Source organism: Microtus pennsylvanicus, chromosome 7 (genome assembly GCF_037038515.1).
Source record: "Microtus pennsylvanicus isolate mMicPen1 chromosome 7, mMicPen1.hap1, whole genome shotgun sequence".
NCBI classification, from domain to species: Eukaryota; Metazoa; Chordata; class Mammalia; order Rodentia; family Cricetidae; genus Microtus; species Microtus pennsylvanicus.
In genome coordinates, this window is record NC_134585.1 from 86874367 (window position 1) to 86898713 (window position 24347).

Consider the following 24347-nt stretch of genomic DNA (forward strand, 5'->3'; position numbering starts at 1 on the left):
GCGTTAGGAGCTCAGAACTCTTCCCTGCCCTCATTCATTATAAGTTATTTTATAGTTTCCTTGGAAGCAGCAGCAAAAGGATAGCAACATGCTTTACAGAGGGAGTTGCTTCTGGGAGCCATGAATGATTTTCTGGGGGAAAAAAAGGCTGTTTCCAGGGTAGGTGGAAAATACTCAGGACATAATTTTGACTGAGATGGTGAAGAATCAGAGGGATACAAGATTTATATGTCAGGGGAATGTTCCAGAGCGTGGAGTGTGTGGGAGTGGGAAAGGGATTCATCACTAGCCAGGGAGGAGACTCATAAAAACTTAAAACATATTCTGTAGGATCCCAGTTCTTTCACCCAACTTTCCCTAACACTGCTTATCATGATGCTTTCAACATATGGCCTCTAAAAAATACTTTTATAATGATCCCACTTTATTTTTTCCAACCTAATATCTTATTCATTATATGGGAATTTCACACAGTGCAATCAGATAGGTCATAAACTCTTCCCAGTCTCCCCAGTTCCACCCTCCACCCTTGTGCCCTCCCTCCAAAAAGAAATATATATATATATATATATATATATATATATATATATATATATCCCAAGTCCAGTTTGTGTTGTGTATATAATCATTGGCGAATGAACAAATGAATGAAGTGGCCAACTTCTAAAAGAAAACTGCTAGCTAATGGGCTGTGCTTTTATTTATCTATGCACATAAATTCTGATTCCTCTAAATGGGATGGGAGATTGACTTGAGATTTTGAGACAAAAGAAAGTAGTTTTAATTGACTTGGGATTTTGAGACAGAAGAAAGTAGTTTTAATCATTCAGAAGAGATACAATATTTTTCAAATGTCTATGAACTATTAAAGTGGGTATCAATAATACATTGATAATATGAGCAAAATTAAAAGGGGACTCAATACATATGACACAAATTGTTATCAACAACAAGGAATGTGATGAAGATGCCCTGATGCTTCCTAAGTGATATAATTTTCCTTGACCCTAGACAAGGCATGCCCATTATTTGAGTCAAATTAGAACAAAGGTATTTGAAAATCTTTGGGTAAGGTCTGATTCATATATTATCCTAAACACCTATGATGTTAACCTACCAAAACACACTCACCGTTGCTTAGCTGCTAATATTAGCTGGATGCATGTCCAGGATACAGAGAAACTGAAACCTACACAAAACACTAAAGACTAATTTGAGAAAACATCAAGAGCATCGTTGTGTATGAGTTTTGATGTTGGTTTGTCGCTAAGGCCATGTTTCACAACCCCGTTCCTCACTACCACAGAACAGGCTCTTCACATTCCTTTCTTTTTATAGGGTATGGTTAACAAATGATATTTCAGTAATTTTTCTGCTTTGCAGTGGTGAAGTTGATGATTGAATTGGTTTCTAGAATATCCATTTTTAAATGTTATAAATGTAAACAGATAGAACAGATGCAGTACTGTAAAATAAAGATGTTTTTAATATTTATATGAGGTTATTTTCTTAGAAAGATCTGCTTTGACCTGTGTGTATATCATTCTGCCTAACTTAAATCCTTAGGATACCTCCCTGTGGCCTACAGTGATGTCATACCTTAATATATAATGGTTCTTTTGGATCTAAGAATGTATTTTGAAGATATAGACAAGAAACTTAATTAACTCTTAGCCAAGAAACTTTCCTAATGGGCTTCAATATAGATGATGGGTACAGATGAATCTACAATCACTGCAGAACAATTACCAAAGCAGATCTTCCATCAGTTGAGACAGAAATCAAGGCATGGAATTGTAAAGGAGAAATACGGATTTTTGGATGTACTCAGAAGGGAGTATCGATTCCTGTAGCTCTGATGTGGCTACCTGAGTGCAAGAGAGAGGGGCTATGCCTAGAGACACAAATATGAGAGTCATTGGGAGATACAGGTATTTAAATATAAATTATCATTAAATCCCAATATCTGATACATTTGATGAGTTTGTCCTGGTTCATTCTAAGCAAGCCTATGTGGCTTCATTAGTCATCCATTTCCCATAATGCTCAGCTTTTCAAATGAATCATGCTCTGTAATGTGGTTCAGAATGAACACCAAGCTCATAATTCTATTCAACAACCCACACTTTTTCAGAAACAGGATTGCCCTTTAATAGTAAATGACCCTTACAAAATAATGGGGGTGGGGGGAATAAAAGCACTTAGAGATGATAAACTTGCTGCTCCCTGTGCTGCTGATTATCTGCCCCTGTTAGTGGAGGTGGAAGCACTTGATTGTGCATAACATAACTGAATGAAAATAGAGAGGTTAAGTAATGAGATGTATCTTTCAAATTTGTGTTTTGTGCACGCGAGAGAATCATAAGGACATAAGCACAATCTGAAAGTCCGGGTTGCGGTCCATACCACTCCCCTTGTGCATCTCCAAATTGTTTTCTCCTACTTGGCTATACTCGTTATTAACAGCTCTTACAAAGATGGGAAGGAATGGGAAAGTTCTTAAATACTGCTTTCTAAAAAAAAAAAAAAAATAGGAAAGCCAAAGTTCAAAACATCTGGGCTCTGCACTAGGAAATACTTTTGGTGGGACTGAAGTGATTATGTAAAAGATTATGCAGAAAGAGCAGACAGTGGGTCTCTTTGTTGTTCTATTTATGAAACCTTTTACTTTCACAGTAGCATTTGTCAAGTGCTCAGAAATGTTTAACAAACCTGTCCTGTTTTCCTCGCTGAAGAAAAAAAAAATGAGTCTTACTTGAAACCCTTGAAGACTTCCTAAACTGGGCACGGGATTGCTCAATCATCACCCATGATTACAAAAGCCACCCATTCCAGTGCAATTTTTAGCTCTGTCTGTTTGCTTGTTTGCTGTTTTGAGTACTGCCGTACTGTTTGTCTCAGAGCAACAGCCCCACCCTTTTGAGAAGTACCCCCAAATTCTGAAAGGTGAAGGGATCAGCCACGATGGACAATACAGAATATAAATGAGGAAATTAAAACCAAACACTTGGCCCAGGTCTTAGACCAAACCGTCTACATCCTCTATCCAAGCTCCATCTAAGTCAGAGAGCTGCATTATCACTCAGCTCGGTCGGGTCTGACTTGGTAAGAGAGGGAAAGCAGTTGTTCTGGGAAGATAGCATCGTCAAGCCATACTTCCCTATGGAGGGGAGAGTGGTGTCAGAATTGCAAGAAGGTCCAAATCAGAACACCTGTGTGCCAGATCCGCCCAGCTGCACCCGAGGGCCGGCCAGCCCTGCCTGACGCCATCTGCTCAGCACATGAAATGCCAGTTTCTTGCTGAAGATGGGTTTGAAGGATGAGCGTCTTTAAAGGAAAAGCTCACAGCTCGCCTCTGACATCCTTAAACTTTCTCACGTTTTAAAATAAACAATTTTAGGAAGAGGGGATTAAAGGCTTATGTCGGAGAGATGACAAGGAGTGTATATTGTGAGCTCCAGAAGCATTGCCTCAGAAGTCCTCCTTCAGATCAGCATTTGGCTTTTCACTCTGGTGACGGATGAAGTATGACCGTACTTTCGGAAAATTCCAGGTGTTGAGCATGTGCACATTCCAAACATGCTCTCTGTTCCTGTGTCTGGGTTTGCAACAATCAGACCAGCAAGCAAATAGCTCTCTTCTCAAGCTCATCAGACACATAACAAGACTCCTGGCACACACCTTCACTTCCGGTTAACAATAAAAACATGGCGGATAACCCAGACTCCATAGAACAGTCGGTAGTCACTGCCCTTTTCCACCACACACAACAGTAACACCAAGAACAGTATACTGTTTTGAAATTAAGGGTTAATTTCCTACAAACCATTAACATATCCCTTTTAAGGATCATCTTCCAGTAACTATGAATAATTATTATGTATTTGAAATACTGTTTTTTTTCTTTCACTTAGCCGTTGGGAGTGTTTTGTTTGTTCTAATTTTTATGGAGATTTAGAACATGCATCCTTTTTAGAATTATCTTCTAGGGATGGAAGACAGAAACTTTAATAATTTCCATAGTTTACAGGCAAAATTCTATAAAGTTATTTAAATTTCTAAATCAAATTAAAGCTCCAATAGGTTCAAAACAGCATTTTCCAATTTTACAAAAATGAGAAACAAAGAGGTTTCCCCCACTTAACCCAAGAAGGCAAAAACACTTTATATTTTAATGAAAAAAAATAATTCTGACCCTGAGACTGAGCTTCCATAGAACCACAGACACCGAATACTAAGCTTGTCTGTCCCCTACAAGGTCTCTCTCTATACCACCTTTCTGCTCTCCTCCCTCACATTTTTAGTGAATGCTTTCCAGGAGACCCTGAAGCTGATAGGATACAGAGAGATTAAGCCAGGTATAAAGCTCTGGGAACCTGGAGGTGTTCAACCAATGCTAATTGCATGTAGCTTCTAGAAGCAAGACACCATCTACTTCTCAGATATCTGACGACACTAGCACTAGACGGAAGACGTTGCTAAAAATATACAGGATTTTTCTAGTGAAACCACATTTAATGCCAGGCTGCTTTATGCATGGATAAACAATTACTATGGTTTGCATTTACCCTATTTGATTTGTGTGTGCTTGAGTCGCACGCAGCTGTCCGTGGTTTTGTTCCTTCCCCTTTCATGTCTCGGAGCTGCAGACTACCACTCCTTCCGATCCCTGCACTCAAGCCCACTGTGATGACTGCTCCTGGCACTCTGCTAAACCTGATAGCGTAGATTCAACATCAGTCACCTGTTCACCGCTGTGGCTATGCACTTTCCTAAGGTATTTTAATCAGTCATTGAATCTCCAGAAATTCCTCCTCCCACAGTCAAAGCATCCTCTGCATCCAGTCTTTGGCTTTCCCAGAAGTGAACTATGTTTTGTTTTTTTTCAAATAGATTTATTGGTGTGGTCGAGCCACACGATTCTTTTTTGATGTCGCCTATGAATCACTGTTGTATTTTTTTTTGACCTTCATATTTTAAGCTCTAGGCCATCAAATATAGTTGCACTTTTGTGTTGAAAGCTTGTAGTTTCTAAGAAGAAAAAAATCACAACGTGCACTCCAATGCAATTTGTAATCAATGAGTGGGCAGCCTGTACCCTAAGACCTGCACATCGGGGCCTCCTGCTTTTAGCAACCAATAGACACTAAAATTCAGCTGCAATGCCCTGCAGCTGCTGGGCTAGGGACCTCCTTGGAAATGTCATGTCAAGAAGATTTTTTTTTTGCTTCTATTTTGCTATTTCCTTCTAAAATATGTTGGAGAAGATACCCGTAAAGCAAATAGGCAAGCAGGAAGTCTATGAGGATTTCTAATGTATTTTGGAAATCTTTTATTAGTTAAGCAATTCCAAAGACCTTTTGACAGAGTTAAAAAGTTCAGATTTTCTCTGAAATTTTAATATGTTTACGTTACAAAAACAAACAAACAAACAAAAAACCAAATACCTCCTTACAGACTTTGTTTTCTTGTCTCGGTGCATGCATTTTAACTAACAAGTTACACGTCAAGTATCCTGTGTCACCAGCTCGGACTCCTGGGAGTTATACTGAGTGAGTGTGAGCTCTTCCTGCCTCTTGCAGGGAGAGTGGGCTTGGGGTGGGGAACATACTTCCAGCCTACGCTGGAACATGGTGGTTCTCTCAGAGAGGGGAACCGTCTTATAAAAATTCTTCTCAGGTTTTGTAATGGAGACCAGTTTACAAGATAATGCTAGGGATCTTCTTTTTTAAGTTTAAGATTTTATAATTCCAAATGAGGGTTTCCGTGTTAAACAGGCATTGAAAGGATTACAGTTAAAATACTGCCTCGGCTCAGAACGACTTGGGGAACGCTTTGGAATTGTTTTTGGAAACAATTCTGTAGGTTTTTTTTTTTTTTTTTTTTTATTTTTCGAGACAGGGTTTCTCCATAGTTTTTGGTTCCTGTCCTGGAACTAGCTCTTGTAGACCAGGCTGGCCTTGAACTCACAGACATCCACCTGTCTCTGCTTCCCGAGTGCTGGGATTAAAGGCGTGCGCCACCACCGCCCGGCCCTGTATTTTGTTTTTTGATAACTTCACTGAGTATGGGCACTGAGTTTAAGGAAAGAACAAAAAGTCAAGTATTTTAAATGTAATATACTAATGAATATACATGATATTAGTTATAGTCACAAATTAGGACCAAGAAGAAATAAACACGTGGGTTACTTCTGAAGTCAGTTTCAGAACAAATGTCTATATTCTAATGCCACAGGAAAGAAATTTCATAGTGGTTAGTTTGGAAAAATAAAATGTGTATGTGCTTTTTAAAATCTATGTCTTTCAAAATATGTCTTCTATCGCATTGATTTCTCTGCTGCATTTTAGCCCATGTTCTGCTCCCGGGCTCCCAGTGGTGAGGTCTTGGGTCCTTTTCTTGTCATTGCTTTCATTAGCCATTGCTGAGGGCCCCACCGATTCCAAACTCCATTTTTTTATTACTTCCCATACTTCTAATTCCTTGTAAGCTGCCTCCTCCCACTAAAGTCTCTTCGGTATTTTGCAAATCATAAAATTAAAATCAGACTTTCTTGGGGAACAGCAAAACATTTACAAACAGGAAGATAGTTAAACTTTAACTCCCGCTAAAATATTTGGGAAATTAAAGGCTGATCTCACCCCTTTATTTATCATTATGGTATTCGGCACCCTCAGATCTTTCCTGGCTGTTTATAGAACAGTCTCATTCCTACAGGTCATCCCGACTGTCCATTGATGCACCTGCAGTACAGCCTGTCAAGAATGGCTAAAATGGCTTCGTTGCTTTTTACATTAATAAGTAACAATGTTTTTTCACTGTGGTTAATACCCAGATTTGTGTCATTCATGTATAACAGAAAGGATAATAGTTTTAGTTTTATATAATTGAAGTGAGCTAGATAACAAGGAGATTCAGTTTTCGTGTCCATCCTTAGAAAGCTTGTTGAAAACTCATCAAGCTGTTTCGGCCCACTTCTATACTACATGAACCTGGGAACGAACCTCTCTGTCAACTTCAACATTTCCATGGTTTCCTCAAGAACACTACATTGCTTTCATTGCAACACATACAAAGGACTTATTAGACATATGTGTCTAATGAGTGCTGGTTGACTAGGAACACAGTGTCTAAGACACTTAAAAAAGGAAATAATTAGAAATTTGATTGATTTACCTAAATTACATCTGAATTTTTAGGTGTATCACTGAAAAGATCTTTAGCTGGTTTCATGTGTGTGTGTATGTGTGTTTGTGTATGAAGTGGCATGATATAATAATAAACTATACAGACGCAAGCAAGACTAATTGGGTTTTTTAAATTTTGTTTAATTTTTGAAAGTCTGTGGACTGATCCCAGAACCCTGTGCATTTAATGCAAGCACTCAACTACAGAACAACACTTTCAGTCATAAGACTTCTTGACCTTAAACTCCAGTTCTGCCTCTCATCCTAAAGAATTTGAGGGACTAAATGGGGGAAATAATATAACCACATGAAATATTAAGGTTAGCTTTTATGCTTTAGAAATGGACAGATGATGGAGATAGGTTAACCATATTCTAACTTTAGAAAACTCACTTCAGAGATGGTGTGGAAGACATCTTGCAGAAGTATAAAACACTGACATATTTTATGGAGATTGATACTGAATTCCCGTGGATCGAGGCAGCAGCTAGATGACAGTAAAGCACCAAATGTTGACCAGCAATAGACGGAGCAATCATCGTTAGAGGAGAATCCCTAGCGTGTTTCTAGATTTAATGATCGTTGGATATGAACACTAATGAATTTTGAAGAAATAAATACTATTTAGTTTTTAATGTGTTTGATTTTAGTCATTATCAACCGTCCAAACATATATAACTCTTGAGAAAATAAATACATAGACCCGTACCTGAAAATCTAAGCATGTAACCTAATAGCCCATATTGGTTTCCTTTACTTTTGCCAGTGTAGAGTCTCATTTTATGGTTTCTCAGTAGATTATAATCATTTTATTTTCTTCATTTTATTGAAGAATGATCATGTTTATGAAAAGTCCTTACATGTTCTCATTAAGGAGGAAACCAGAAGTAGTAAATTATGCTTGCAGTAAACAAAATTAGGACTGTTTACTTATTTTGGAGAACAATTTATCTTACAAAACACCATAAAAAGCCAAGGGAGAAACTGAAATGCATGTTGCTAGGTTAAAAAAAAAAGGGCAGCGTACTCTCTGATTCTACCTGAGTGCGATTCCAGAAAGCACAAAGTTAGCACCAGTTGGCAGGGGACAGGGAAGAATGAGAAACGCACTGTCTTGGAGAGAGCAGAGGCTAAGGGTCGGCTGTCTGTCATCTTACTTTCTGCTCCATTGTCCTGTAACACTAAAATTATTCTGAAGGTGAGGGCTATGAAATTAATAATAATTCTTTAAAGAATTACATCAATTTTCTGAAATGTTTCCGTGTGTGTGCCCATTGTATTTAAGTCTCTGAGATTCGATTCCTGCCATGTAGGATGGATAATCAGTTATTATGGTATTGAGGAGAACATTCATATTTAACAGAGTATTATATTTTCAACAGCTTTGGAAAAGAACCCCTTCCTGTTTCCAGTCTTCTCTGGGGTCATGGACTATAAGTTGGTTATCCTTTGTTTTATGTCTAATGTCCATTTATGAGTGAGGCTGTACTGTGTTTGTCTTTCTGGATCTGGGCTTTCTCACTCAGGACATTTTTTTCCAGTTCCATACATTTGCCTGAAAATTTCAAGATGTCATTTTTTTTTTTTTACTGCTGAGTAGTACTCCATTGTTTAATGTACCACATTTTCTTTATCCATTCTTCAGTTGAAGGACGTCTAGGTTGTTTCCAGGTTCTGGCTACTATGGATAATGCTGTTATGAACATAGTTAAGCAAACAGTTGTATGGCATGGGGCAGTTTGAGACTAGTATTTATCCCTAGTGCCTGAACTGGCTCTTTAGAACCCATTCCCTATGGAGGAATACCTTACCCCATCTACATACAGTGGGGAGGGCCGTGGTCCTGCCTCAAGTGATGTGACAGACTCTGTTTACTCCCCATGGGAAGCCTCACCCTCTCTGAGCAGTGGATGTGGGGTGGGTTGGAGGGAAGATGGGAAGAGTGGGAGGACAAGAGGGAGAGGGACTTGGGATTGTTATGTGAAATAAAATTGTTTTAAAGATTTAAAAAGAACCTAGTCCCAGTCCACCCACTTTTTTTTCTGTCCTGGCTGATACTGTTTCGCATTAATGAAGTTTGACTTTACACGGAATCATCTCCCTGAACTTTATGCATCCTAAACTATGTGATCCATTATGTGTTCAAAATATAGCACTCAAGGAACACATCTTAGGTATAACAGGAAGAAAAGCCACTAGCAGAACATTGTAGTGGCAGGCAGGGAGGCTGTGCTCGTGGGATACAAGAATAAGAACAAATGAATGTTTATCAGAACTGTGAAAAATGTTAGCAGGGTACGGAGGTTTTTAAAAGAAAATTCAAGAAAACCCAAACCAATAGGCCATAATAAAAAGTTTTTAAACCCGAAAACACTTTCCACTCTCAATCTCTTATACCTACACCTTTTATCCCCACAAAAAAGTGTTAATATAGCAACATGGAAACTAGTCATGATTTCAGAATCACAATTTACTTGAGTTGATTGTGTGACTCACAACTGACATTCAAAAATTTAAGATAAAAGTCTAAGTTTTTTTCTGTAGAGCAATTTTTAATGATATTAACTGCGAAGAAGCAATACTTTCTAATTTACAAAGACAGGAGATAAAACTACTGGAGATGCAATAATAAAAATGCATTGGGTGATAACTGATGTCCTGGAGGAAATCCACAAAGATGGGTGATTTTGACTACTCTGCATGTGTCTAATCAGGGCCACTTAGCATCCCAGGTGGAAATGGTAGCCGTCTTCAATCGCAAATTCTGGGAAACGGTGTATGATAATGTAGATGGCATGTGCATAGAAATAGGATGTGAATACAGGGTTTACAGATGCCAAAAGTAGCAATAGCAAAGGCCCATAACTATTGCTCACATCTACCAGTGGTGAGAGAGAAAGACATGAAACATCAGCAACTGAAGAGATCCAGCCTGTCTGGGCCCATGGCTGGCAGAGACCTAAGAGAGTGAAAGAAGTCTGAGAGATGAATGCTGCTCTTCACAAGGCTTTCTCTTCAACACCACCAGAGTGGATTCTGAATGTCTGCAGCCTTGGTAGAGGCTGACTGCCAAGAAGAGTTCCTGAGATCCCGTTGAGCACAGCTACCAACTCATTGGCTCAATGTTACTCAAGCTGCAGGTTTATTCACTAGTTACAGCAGGGATGACCAGCGTTTCCAAAGGACGTGGGTGAGGAAGGAGGAGGAGGAAGAAAAGGAGGAGATGATGACAAAAGTGGGCAGAAAAGAAAATAAATGAAATTTTAAAATGTGCTTCATTGTCAATCATAATAGAATGTATACTTGAAGCATTTTTTTTTTTTTTTGCAGGGAGTGTGACAGTAGAAAGTCATACTGGAACACAACATAAAATACATTTCTGACTCTGGGAGAAAAGTTTTAAAGCCATTGGACCCTATCCTAGAGAGGCTTGGACCAAGGTCAGGCAATTCGCATCCTCCATCCTTAGTTCCTCTGTGATGCCAATTATTGCAGGGGTGGCTCAGCCGGGCTGCTTGCTAATCACATCACTGAAGTGTCAGGCCTGAGAAAGCAAGTGAGGACAGTGTAATTACAGCCACTTCCCTTCATTAATTTTGCCTAAGAGCCATGGATACAGTTGTCATCACGGCATTGTAATCTTTGATAACACATTTGAATGTGTGCAAACCTACAACGGTTAAAAACCTGTGCATAGTTTATCCCCCACCAGTATTTTCTTAATTAACTCAAGACAACACATTTAATTCTTACGCAGAGCAGAGATGGCACAGGATAAACTGAAAACAGGGTTTGCACTTATTTAAATGGCTTGTATTAGATTCAGAGAACCCAAGTTCTAGTGAGAATTCTTTTACCATGGATACCACCTGTGCTGCATCATTCTCAACCTCACTCCCTCAACTATAAGATGCGCAAGTAAAACTAAGAGATTGCCAATGTGCCATTCAGATATTAATTTATGAGCTCTTGGAACATTTAAATTTGTAGATGATGAAATTTATTTTGATTTTTTTTCTATAAAGACATCCATCTTAAATGGTTAAACACGTAGCAATGACCTTATTTGGTTATCAAATTCAAGCATTTTTTAGGAGTCAGTCAGTTTGAAAAGAAAGTTGAGTCTTCACCCTGAAAATAACAGCTCATCTTTTAGGACATAGCAAAAAATATAGCCATCTTTACTATCTCATTCATGTTATACAGAAAAATAATGTTATTTTACTATTTTTGTACATTTTATCATATGTAGCACTTGATAAGAATAAATCATTGCTATGTTTGCATTCTAATCAAACATAAAACTCTTCAACACCAAATGTACCACAAAGCAAAGCTAAAAATCATGAAAATCCCAAGATTTTCAAACAACAGAGATTTTAAAAAGACAAAAGCAAAGTCCCTGTCTTGCTAGGTTCCCCATAGCTTTCTTTCATTATCATGAGAGAGACAGTTACACAGAGGTTAGGTGCTTGGCTGCCTAAGTTCTGACATTTTTTTTGTTGTTGTTGTTTTGGTTTTGGTTTTTGAGACAGGGTTTCTCTGTAGCTTTGGAACCTGTCCTGGAAGCCTGTCCTCTTGTAGACTGGGCTGGCCTTGAACTCACAGAGATCTGCCTGCCTCTACCTTCCAAGTGCTCGGATTAAAGGCATGTGATACCACACCATGTGTCTTGTTCTGACAATTTGATATTAAGCATCAAAGGTGTGCATTTAGTTACTGAGGGCTCAAATGTTATTGCTGTTATTTCTGGTGTGGTTTCCAAAACCAGTATGGGAAACTTGTGTTTATCATCTTAAAGATAGATAGAAGTGGTAAATAGTCTTTAAAATGGAAAATCCTGTCTTTCATTGAGTGAAAATAGGAGAAGAAAAGAAACAGACAGAACGGGACTGTGAGAAGTGCCCAGGTTTGCAGGTAGATGACTATAGTCTGTAATCAGCAGAGGAAAGAAAGAAATCAGAAACAGCACAATGTCAGAGATCGAGGGAAAATTTAGGCATAAGGAATTAACAGCAGACCATAGAGTGTGAAGATTAATACTAGGGAGACAGGACTTTAGGTTTCAAGAGAACACCTCAATGCAGGTCAAGTCACCCATAAAGGCTGTGTAAGAGGACACCACCATTTACAGATAATTACAGTTTCAGGTGATTTGAAACTGAAAATTTCCTTTGTGCTCCCATTTGGATGAAGGCTTATATTTCATCCAGATAAAAATACTATCAGCAGATACTATTGTTTCTAACAGCCCTGTTAAAGAAATGTATTTATTGCACACTTCTGTGAGATGAACTTAATTCTCAATATTATTAAAAATTACTTCTAATTTGTGTGAATTATGAAAACATCATTCTAGAGAAAACTGTCAAAACTTGAGGAAGTGGCGTGAAAATAATACACCTCCAATTTATGGATCCTTTTCAAAGAGACAGCTGATATGCAAAGGAAAACGACAGCCCTCTGAATTCTGATCACAATATGTGGGTCTAGACACTCAAAAGCAGTTGAGAGTTTTGCTCTTGCGGGACTGTTTTAACTTTAAAAAGCATCGGATTGATTTTGTTGGAGCAGACTCTATGAGTATGCTCAATTATTTTTGGTTCCTGTGGTTGAGTAATTAATATTGCCTTGGGTATTAAAACCCCAGCTTATTATGATTGAAGTCTGAGCTATTCTTGCTTCCATTTTTAACCTATAATTCTGCTAGTTAACCAGTAATGAGCCAGCTTCCCTTTTATGACAGTGATACACTATCACTCTTAATGCCAGCATTCAGCGAGAAAAGTGTGACAATATCTATGTTGCTTAGTTGGTCTATTTTGTGGTTTTCGGGGCTCGTATGAGTTCGAGTCTTCCCTCTATTCACACCACATAGTTTAGTCACTACTCCCTCGCTCTTTTAGGGAAGACTAGGCAGACCCCTCTTTGGTATGTATACTGTTGTGCTTTCTGTCTTTATAGTCCCAAGCTCTGGACTACTTGCTACTCAAGGAGCAGTTGGCAGCCATAGATGGCTTGTTTCCTTGTATGCTTTAACACAGCTATGGGTAAACCCACATCACTATACAATATTAGAAAGACTAGAAAGAAAAGGACTACATACTCTTCTTAAATAAATGCAGAATAAGAATAAACTTATCAAACTAATATCAGAACCTGGTAATTAAATATACTAGCTCAAATATCAGACAGCCTAGGGCCAAGATTTTTGCTTTCTGCACTTTATGAATTGTACAAATTGCATAATCTCTAACTCAGGAAAATAATTGTTTTAATTAATTAATTAATTTGTGTGTGTGTGTGTGACCTGTATACAGGCATTCAAAGAGGCCATAAGAGGGCATCAGATCCCCTGGAGTGTTGCTAAAGGCAAATGTGAGTCACGTGACTTGGGTTTTAGGAACTAAACTAGGGTCTCTAAAGAGCACCAAGCACTCTTAACTGCTGAACCATCTCTCCAGCCTCATGCTTTCTTTTCTTTTTTTAAACATGACAGCATCCTTTTATTAGAATGTTGAGATCAGCTTTTATGTCAACTGTTTTTTTTTCTTGTTGACATCCAAAGGGGGAGCCCATATGTCTTTTTTTTTTTAGTTTATTTATTTATTAAGGATTTCTGCCTCCTCCCCGCCACCGCCTCCCATTTCCCTCCCCCTCCCCCAACCAAGTCACTGAGACAATGGGGATGTTCTATCGGGAACTCACCAAGGCCAGCTGGCCTGGGTCTGAAAAAGCATGGGATAAATTTGGACTAGCTGAACATAGCGGACAATGAGGAAGAATGGGAACTCAAGAACAATCACAGTGGGTTTTTGATCCGACTGCACGTACTGGCTTTGGGGGAGCCTAGGCAGTTTGGATGCTCACCTTATGAGACCTGGATAGAGGTGGGCGGTCCTTGGGCTTCCCACAGGTCAGGGAACCCTGATTGCTCTTCCAGCAGATGAGGCAGCCTCATGCTTTCAAATACTTCATCATTTAGAAATGTAAGGATATTACAGTGAGTTTCAAGCTATCTAGAAAATTAAAAGAGTTACTACAATTGGGGGTTTGGAGTCAAGTCTAACACCAAGTAGATGGTAAGTCAATTGTACCTCTTAGTAAAATTTAGTATATGCTTTAAGAATTTGCAAGCTTGTTTAAGGAAGTCATACATTTGATGATAACTAATTCTTCTTCTCGTCAGAAGGAGGAATATATACTTTATCTCATCCACATGGTAAATCATAATATTGAAAGCTGCTATCTCTTCTTGTTGTGAGGCTTTGATTCATCTCATCGTGCAATGTACTTATTCATTCATTGATTTTTCAATGTTTTGTTTTACACAGGATAGGGCCATTTAGTGGGTAATTTTAAGATACTTGAATTTAAACTACTATGTATACAAATTACAATATATTAACAACTAAATTAAACTGATGCTGCTGAAGGTTTGAAAGATGTGATATACATTGGTCCCATGTCTTCATTATGTGAACGAGTTAGCTGGTGAGCTCTTAAAATTTTACTGTTTTCATGTGGTCTTATTGACTTGACTTCTGCTTTTCTAATGTAGCTAAATCAAAACTAATTTTAAGGCCTCAAAAATAATCTGCCATATAGATTCAACGGTTTGAATTAATGTTACTATATCTTAAGCTAATTCCTTCATTAAGAGCACAATAATTTCAACATCAGGTTGAAATCACCAATCTTAAAGATCTCTCTGGTTCAATTTACCATTTACCAGAAAACAATTCATGGCAAAAATTCTCCAGAATGGTTCTGACTAGATATTGGTCTTATTTGTGGCCTTCCTGTTATTGCCTTGGAACCGAAGCAGGCAGTGACCCAAAGTTGTCCTCATGAAACACTCATTGAAAAGCCATTATTTTAAATATTTGGATGGTGACTTTTTATCCTGTGGACAGATGTTCCTATTTTTTTATGAAAGAAAAAAAATAACTTCCCAAATTTTGTGTCAACTGACCTCTTTGTTTGAGAGAACGGTTTGGATTTGTTTTAATAAAACCAACCCAACAATGAGGCAAAACATGATGTCCCTTTCCAGTTTCTATCCAAAGTCAATAGAAAAAGAAGAAAATATTGATAACTTATTTGAAACACTAATATTAAAATTCATTGTGCATTATATATTGAATGTTTCTATGCGACCTTTAAAAAGTAATGCCAATGAGTCAAAAAACAAATCCATGAATTATTACTAATTTCATTTTCTTTTTTAGAATTTCAGATATTAGGGGAGGGTTGAGAAAGAGAGAGAAAGAAAACCGAGTTGGGTGGATAGGGGTTGAGGAGAATTTTGGGGGAACTGGAGAAAGGGGAGGAATAGGATTAAAATATATAAAAGCCTTTTAGTAAAAATGTCTAAGAGACTCATGCAGACATTATATGTCATAATCTTACCAATGATCAGATAAATAACATAGGTTTATCTCTTTTTATAGATTAATGCCAACAACTAGAGGTATAATGAGGCAAATCAACTTTAATATCTGTTCAGGGAGTCACGGGGACAAATAAGATTGTAATTCACCTTGATATTATCTTTATATTAAAGGATATAACCCGTGAGAGGGCTGATTTCAAATGGTCAATCTATTAATTATGATAAATCTCTTGAAAAACTCCACAGACGATTTTAACGCACAATTTAAACAATTGCACGTGTAAAAAGAGCAGGCGCAAATATTCTCCTAAAACGGAGTATACTGTTCCTCTTCTATGACATTGCTGTAACTTTAACCTTCAATTTGAAACAGTCGGGAAAGGAGAGAAGAGGGCAGAACTCTGTATCCGAGGGAATAATAAAAAAGTCTACACTCGGTCAGAGTCACAGCTGGAGTGAATTTAAGTCACCTTGTCCTCTTGCTCACTCTAGTCTAGCACAAAAGCGGAATGATGGATGTTTGTACTTAGATTATCATTAAAATGGTTCTCCTGCTAGTCATGGGCAACCTTCCACTTGTATCGGCGGCTCATTCTGCAGGACTTATCATGAACGTAACAGAATATCCATGCAGATTCTTTCAAAAGAGTTTTAAATGATTTTTGAAAGCTTAATTATAAAAATGATATATTTGTATTGCGATATCCAACAAGTGTTTGCAGGTTATTTATTTCTTAGCAGGGAGAAGTTGGGCTAGGGTTAAAAGAAATCTTGGATAATTTCAGAAAGCAAAGCGAGCCGCTACAAAGAAACGACGGCATAGTTTATATTAGTGGGCGCTCTCATGAATTCTCACAAGTGCAAATAAATATCACGTTTTTATTAAACAAAACGAAATCTACCATTATTAGTGATCTCTAACCAGGTCTCCCAATTCTAACCAAGTTCAGTAAATTTCAGTAATTCTTTACTCAAAACATTGCTTAATCCTAACAACTGTTCTTCCATCTCTATTCAACTGTCTATTCAAAAGTCATAGAATTGGGATTACACTAAACAGACATGTAAAAAAAAAATGCTTGTCAACTTCTTAAATATAACTGTTTGTCACTGACCAATCATCTACCTGTCACTTTTAGAAGTATTTGAATTTGCTCTATAGTTTGCTTTCAAGTTAAATATATCTATTAAGAGCAACTGAGATGTGACAGAAATGCGTAGAAACACAAGTCTAGAACATTTTTCATTTGCACACAAAATACTGTGAACTGCACATAATAAAATGATTGTTTAATTGCACTGGTATATTTTTAAGTTTATTTCGAAGGTGGCCCATAATGTTCAATATGGAAAGCTGTAGAGGCACTATCAGGCAACGGCATAAATATATATATATATATATATATATATATATATATATATATATATATATATATATATATATATATATATATATATTCCCATGATTTTGAAGATAGTACTTAAAATTAACTTTGGTTTCAAATATGTAAAATACTTCCCCTAGGAACTGAAATATATAAATATCATGGATATATATCAATTGTGGAACACGATTTGTCCTGTACACATATACAGCACACGCTATTTTTTAAAACCCATTAGCAATGCCAGAAGTGAAAGCTAAATTAAAATTTCTGAATAAATTATCAAAACCACCTTTCCTACTTTATTTTGTACCAACTAATAAAATAGTACCACCCTGGGTTTTCTTTGTCAGTTCCCACCGTAAGTCTTCATGGTGTCCTGGAAAAGATGCTGAAGTATTTTCTGTGTCGCTTCGCACCAGAAGTGAAAATAGTGCCTACAACACCTCTCACCAGCAATGTGATTTTTCTCTGTGCTCTTTCTTTCTGAAAATACAAAGTTGTATTTCTAGGAATAATTTACAACCCACCCACATTTCCTACAGATGAGGAAAAACCTATAAATTAAGAACACTTCCATGAAATCAAGATGAACCAATTCTGAGAAATCATGGAGCTTTCTTACTCCTATTTTCCCTTTTGTGGATTAACAAATCATTACATCTCTCCGAAAGAAAAACCTTGCAATGGCAGTAAAATTTGTATTTTAGCTCCCTATTATGAACTTTTAAAATAGATGGCTGTTAAATTTCAGTTTACTAAGTAAGGACGGTCAAAGACTAAGTTTCTAATCTCCCGATGGGAGTGGGGTTGTACCCTAGAGATTTTCCCCTGTCTTTAAAGACAGATATTTCAATGTCATCACTAAAGGCAATGGACAGAACGGAACCTCTTAGGCCTTGGGTGGTAATATAGAAACAGCTGCTGTCAGTCTTCTCAACAGGACTTTGCTATTATGGTGGGTAAAAAAATTCTGGGAACCAACATTGATGTTCTAGAGATCACCCACTTTAAAAAGCAGCATCATTTCTCTTGAGCTGGTTTTCAAAATTATATCCTATTTGTGGAAAAACAACTACTAATATTTAGGAGACAGCGTGTCCCATGGAATAAAGAAGATAGAATAATAAATGTTGAAATAATTTATTTCTCGTCTTCAAAGAAAGAATCATTTCTCTTTTGATGAGAACACATGCTTTAGACAAAACCATAAGTGAGATGGCAGAATAGATACAACATAGTTCTCCTACATAGCGACTCTCCTCCTGCCACCCACCCCGACATTTTGTTTTACTTACTCTTAATTCCAGCAGGTTAGACTTTTTCACAAACCCACTTCTGCATTTTAAGAATCTCTTAATTATAGTTAAGAACCTATAATGAAATATATTTTATACGCTAAGTTTGGAAGGGCATATCAAGAATTCAACTTATTCAGAAAGTTAGTAATTAGATATTCAATTTGAGGAGTTGAAGTGTGGCTGCAAACACTTTTAAAAACATAAATAAGGAGGTCTTTGAGGGAAAGAAACAATAACGCATAGCGATCTGTCTACAGGTATGTTAGCAAAACATAAAGGGTAAGTTAGACTCAGATATAGGCTCTTCAGTCCGGTCTGTAAAGCACTCATGGCTTCTGGCATAACAAACTTGACGGAGGAACATGAGGGATCAGGACCCGAAGTAATGTCAGAAGTAAAGGCACATCCCAAGATGTGCACTGATTAAAACAGTGAGGAGCCCGGAGAGATGCTACGTCCTTCTGTTCTGGGGAGAACTAAAGCTCTCTCAAACTAAGAAGATGGAGTGAGGTGTGGGTGTTCTGTAGTAGATTATCTGCTAATGTCCTCCTAGGCCAGGATCCCAGCTCATAATGGTCCCAGTTCATGATGAACTTCCAAAGAGGAGGTTAGGTTAATTGCTGTTGAAAATGTTGGGGTGTTTCCCAGGGAAAAAGCAATGGTAAGAGAGATGCGTGTGAGAGAGAGGATGTGCGAATATCATGTATGGATGTACCCATGTGCATATATGTATCGGGTTTTTTTTGTTACTTTCCTTAAATTCTTTTAAATTCCTGGGATTGTAGACTTTGCAGTCCTTTCAGAGTGGAGCTGAAATGTTTGGTATTTCAAAATCCTGGGAAGTATTCTCAAATTACAAAAGCAACACACACACACACACACAGAGAGAGAGAGAGAGAGAGAGAGAGAGAGAGAGAGAGAGAGAGAGAGAGAGAGAGAGAGAGAGAGGCACACAAGCAGGCAGGCACGCACCAGACATGCAGACCATAAGAGGGCAGTAGGGGACCAAGCTCAGGCAGACTCTTCCCTGGTTGTCCAGCCTTAGCTGCCAGTCTTCCCTCTGCCTCCTGGGCTGTGGGCAGCTGCAGCTGATGACAACGCGCTGAAAGCGGGTGCAGCCTCAACTCTGAGGAATCAGGAAAACCCCGCATCTGCTGAGCTTGGACCTCCCCCTCTGGTTAACACTTGTGCGATGTGCGTGTGCCTGTGCTGTTTGGCAAACTGGCTTCGATTTTGGCTTTCCACAAAAGGAGCAGAAGGTGGAGCTGTGGTGGTTCGCGGTGCCCACAGAGCCCCCTCTCCTTGCCTCTGTGCGCTGACCACACTTGGTGCCCAGTGCGTCTGTTTGCTTTGCTCTGGTGTGTGTAACCCTTCACAATTGACTGTCAATCAAACTGCCTGTGTGACAGACACCAAGACACCCCTGGGAAGTTCCCTCTCTCAAAATCGGGTTGGTTTTCCTGCTGTGTTGCAGGCACCTCAGAAGCTGTCACTGTCGCCTCATTATTTTCTTCCTCCCGGTTGATTTATGCGCAGTTCTACTTGACGGGGAACTGCGAGTCTATTAGAGGTCTTGCCTGCCAGTGCAAAGAATGTGGCAGAGAAAGAGAACTGTGAAAGAGAGCAAGTCTGCTTTTCGGCAGCGTAAAATGTTTTCGGCGCCGGAATTCCCGCTTCGCTGTTACACCCCGCGCTGTCACTTCTACCAGTTGTGAGTTTGGGGCACATATGAACATTTCATTTGAAGACGGGAAAGCAGCGGGCCCTATCTTCCAGAGTTGTGAAGATTAAACAAGCGAACACCCAAGTGCTTAGAACCCAGGCTAGCAAGCACATCTCAATTGCTATTGGCAGCTGCTGCTTGCATCCTTTGCATCCGCATGTAAGATGGAAGGACCATTCCGGCCATTTCGCCAAAGAAACTCACCAGATCTTGAAAAGTATCTCAACGTAAATATTCTGCCCCCGTTCTAAACAAGCATCCCAAAGACCAGCAAAATATCGCCCAAGTCTCAGTGCCCATGCAGACCCAGCTTCATGAACCCCCTCCCAAGTAGCCCTAAGCGCCACACCTGGTCTGAGTAAGGCTTTGACTCTTTCTGGGCGCAAAGGCAAACTTCAGGCGCAGAAGCTCTGATCCCTACCTCTCCTGGCTGAAGAGTGTATTTGAGGGGGTTTCCTACCTGCCCCAGGCTTTTGCCCTTCTTACTGCCGCCAAAAGCCAGTCCTTGGTTCATGCCCGCAGATCGATTGGCAGCCTGAGCAGGAGTCTCCCCTCCCAGAGAGGACTTGATGGAGTTGAGTTTGGCCCGCGAGCTGCCAAGCTGGGAGCTCTCCACCATCAGCACCGCGGCCAGTAGGAGTAGACATCGGGATGATTCCTTGCCCCGCATCAGCGCGGCCATCTCCTGATGAGGGGTTCCTGCGGTGGGATGGAGCCCCGAGAGATGTGAATGTCAGGAGAGGAAGGACGCCGACACTCAACCCCTCAGGTGGGCGCGTGGGCTCCTCACAGACACTGTTCCCCCAGCCCTTCCTGGACTCAAGTCTCGAGCCTCCAGGCCTGAGCAAACGCGACCCCAGAGAGACCCGCTCCTCTGGCGGGCAGGAAGTTCTGCAGTCCCTGGAAGCAATCAAAGACCAGGCGCCTTCTCGCCAAGGAGGCGTGACCCAAGGTGCTGGAAGACCCAGCCCTGCAGATCGCAAAGCGAGCTTCGCTCTGTGTTCTGCACTTCTGAGCTCTTGCCCGATTTTCCGCGATTGAATCCTTTCCCCTTAATCGCTCACGGAGCGGGATCCTTCCCAACTTTTTTTCCTTCAGCCTCGGTTGCTCTTCTTTCCTTTCCTGCGCCTTAGCTCTCAACTTTTGCACCACTCAAGTCCCTCTTTTCCAAGTCAGCACGTTTTGCAACTGGTGGTTAAGAGTTCTCCCCCGACCTCCGGAGAGCTAGGCGAGCTGAGGTTCCTGCAAGCGCACTCCCACCCATACAGGGAAGAGTTGTCACTTGGTTCACACCGGGCCACCAAGCACGGCCAGCGATGAAGTGATGCGCGCCGCACAGAGGGCCAGAGCTCTCTTTCTGCTCTCCCCCGCCCTCTTCTCTTTTTATAGCTTTCACAGTGGATTTTTCCTCCGCCCCCAATTCAAGAGTGACAAAGAGTGAAAACGTTTCTCTCATCCCCCCCCCCCCCTCGCCCGCGGCAAGCTTCCGCCTCCCCTTCCCCTAGCAGGCGTCCTTACTGGGTCTGTCCCTCCTGCTTTCCACCTTTCCTACCCTCACACCCCTCCTTCACCCTTCAACCGAAAACTTGGGGTTCACCTCCAGAGCAACATGGGAGGAGATAATCGTGACTGATCACATCTCTGGGAGTGATTGGGAGTTTGGAAACCGGCGAAAATGAAGAGGAAAAGTTGTCCGCATTTGTGACGACTGCCACCAACCGCCTTTTCTTAGTTCTCCCACCCAGCTCCAGCCTCCAACTAGGAGCGCTGGAAAAGCCCTGTGGGACATTTGGAAATTAACTTAGTGGGTTGTGTGCAGCCTACTTTGATTTTAGCCAGTGCCTCTCGGTTAATGGGCTGTGTGAGGCTGACCCGCTTTACGTGTATCATGGGGGTGCACATCGGATTCTGGGGGCGAGTGGAGGAAGCTGTAGAAATGGGGACGAGCTTCCCCGTTTGAAGTGCTTGGATCTTTTTCGTTTCCTCATTCCCTACTCATTCCCACACACATAGTACACATTTATCTATCCAAGGAGTGGGAGGAAGGGGATAATATATCCCTGGGTGTGCGACTTCGCCTCTTGACCTTTAGGATGCCAACGCATCCGCTTTGCAAAGAGGAAATCCCAGTCAGGAATAAAAAGCCTAATGGGGAGCCGGGTGAATGGCAGAATGGGCCGGAAGCATTGGGTGCTGACTCCTGCGCAGCTCTCCCCCTCCCAGTCCGAGGATGGCCTTTTGGGTCAGCCCTTAAGGCTCCCAGTTCAGCAGTTCTCTAGAGTCGCCCAGCAGCTCAGTGAGCATCCAGGACGCGCCTACTGGCTTGCAGCACTTGGGGGCGCCAGCAGCATCAGTCAGATAGGCGCACAAACACTACAGGAGACAAGCGTTGCCAGCAAACTCTGGGTTTGGAGAAGTTTGGTCGCCCAGGGCGACCAGAGCAAAGGTTGTTATGTGCTTGTGTTTCCTTAGCTGGAGCTCCTTCATGCAACCACTAACAGTGTCCTTGAGGAGCAACGTGGAGACAGACAGGGGAGTCCTGCTGTGAGAAGCTCATTCCAGCAACACACTCTAGAATTTTTGGATGTAATTCTCCTCTTTCACACCTGATTGTTCTGGCCTATACCAGCCTGTCCAGGAGCCGAATTTAGCATGTCAGTGAGGGAAGGGTTAGTGACTCCTGCATTTTCCACCAAATGCTAAGATCTAAGGTGAGCATTCAGAACTGGGATGTCCTGGGCAGAATTAGTTATGCGTTTTGCTTTCCTGACCTGGGAGTCATCCTGTCCTGAAACTTTTTATGAAGACAAGATGGTGGCCATGGTTTTTTGTTTTTAGAATATACAACTAAACAGGAAATAAAACATGTCTTGTCTTTGGATGTCTTATGACTGTAAGATAAAATTATTTATTTATTTATTAGAACATGTTCTGGTTATATTGCTCAAAATTACTCTAATCTAGTAATTCTCCTGACTCCTCCTCCTCTCCTCCTTCTCCAAAATACTGAGATTACGGACAACTGTCATCACTATGTCAGGTCTTCATAGTTAATGGTTGTTTCACTTTTTAAAATGCATAAGAATAGCATGTTTGAATCCTGAAGAAAAGATGCAGTAGAAAGCACTGGCCACACGTGTTCAAGATGAAGAATGAATAGCAGTTATCAAGGGCTTGGAGAAAGGAAGAGTCAGAAGTTACTACGTCGATAGGCACAAAATCTTTATCCATCAAGATAAAAAAAAAACCCTGGATATTTGCTAAATCACAGAGTCTAGAGCAAATGATAATGAAATGAACATCTAACATTGTCTAAAGGGAGGAAATATCTCATGGCAAATGTCCTTACTAAAATAAATAACACACGTAAATATATAATTTTATGCAGCAAACAGCCTGTGTTCCTGTGTAAACTGAAGAATGAATTTATATGTTTTTAAGGATAAGCAAGGCTCTAATGGAAGACAGGCAGAAAAATGGTCTGTATGTTGTGAATAAGCCCTTAGTCTTTACAAATAGGTGGTTTCTTTTGCTTTTGTTTTGATTTGATTTACCAATCAGTAAACTACAAAAATGCAGGGGGTTAATTTAGGAATGTATCAATTCAGATATTTTAAAAAATATTTTATTAGTTTTTTACAACTTTTATTTGTTATCAGTGCGTGGAAGTTGTAGGAGACCTTGATGGAATTCGTTCACTCTTTCTGTCTTTGCACAGCCTCCAATAATCAAACTCTAGCCATAAGACTCACACAAAAGTTTCTTTTATTAGCTTAGTCACCTCTGACAAATATTTTGAAACAAAAGAAGAAACATAAGGTAGTTAAATATGTATGCAATACATTGTCATATGTTTGTTTGAAAGGAAATACAATTTGACCCTAGCTGGAGAAAAAAATCAGGTTAAAAGAGAAAAATATAAAGAATCTTTGCCTATTTTGGTCACTTCACACTTTATATCCAATCAAAATTGAATCACGCACAACTCACATACATACATACACACACACGCCCCTCCCATATGTAGTCTGATCAGAAAATTAATGTCGATTACAGTGTACTTACTGAATAAATCTCTCTGATTTGAGGATCCTGATAATGAGTTCATCTAGAATCTAACACAACACAAACTTCAGAACACAGTTAAATGCAAGGTTCACATGATCAGACCAGACATGGCAGCACAAGCACCCCAGAGACAGAGGCAAGTGATCATTATGAGTTCAAGGCCAGCCTGATCTACATAGTGACTTCCAGGCCAGTCAAGGATACCCAGTGAGACTCTGACAAAACAAATCACATAAAATTTGTTTTTGCAAATATTCTACATTAAATGAAATTGAATATATGGAATGA

General features: G+C 39.9%; 1 protein-coding gene across 1 annotated transcript in view; it reads right to left on the reverse strand.

Moving 5' to 3' along the window:
* The window catches only part of Dkk2 (dickkopf Wnt signaling pathway inhibitor 2), a 90060-nt gene extending 68755 nt beyond the window's left edge, over nucleotides 1-21305 (reverse strand). Inside the window, exon 1 of the mRNA XM_075981315.1 lies at nucleotides 20452-21305. Within this exon, the coding sequence (XP_075837430.1) occupies nucleotides 20452-20673 (222 nt within the window). The 5' untranslated portion in view covers nucleotides 20674-21305. The remainder of the gene's footprint in view (nucleotides 1-20451) is intronic.
* Between the last annotated feature and the right edge of the window lie 3042 nt (nucleotides 21306-24347).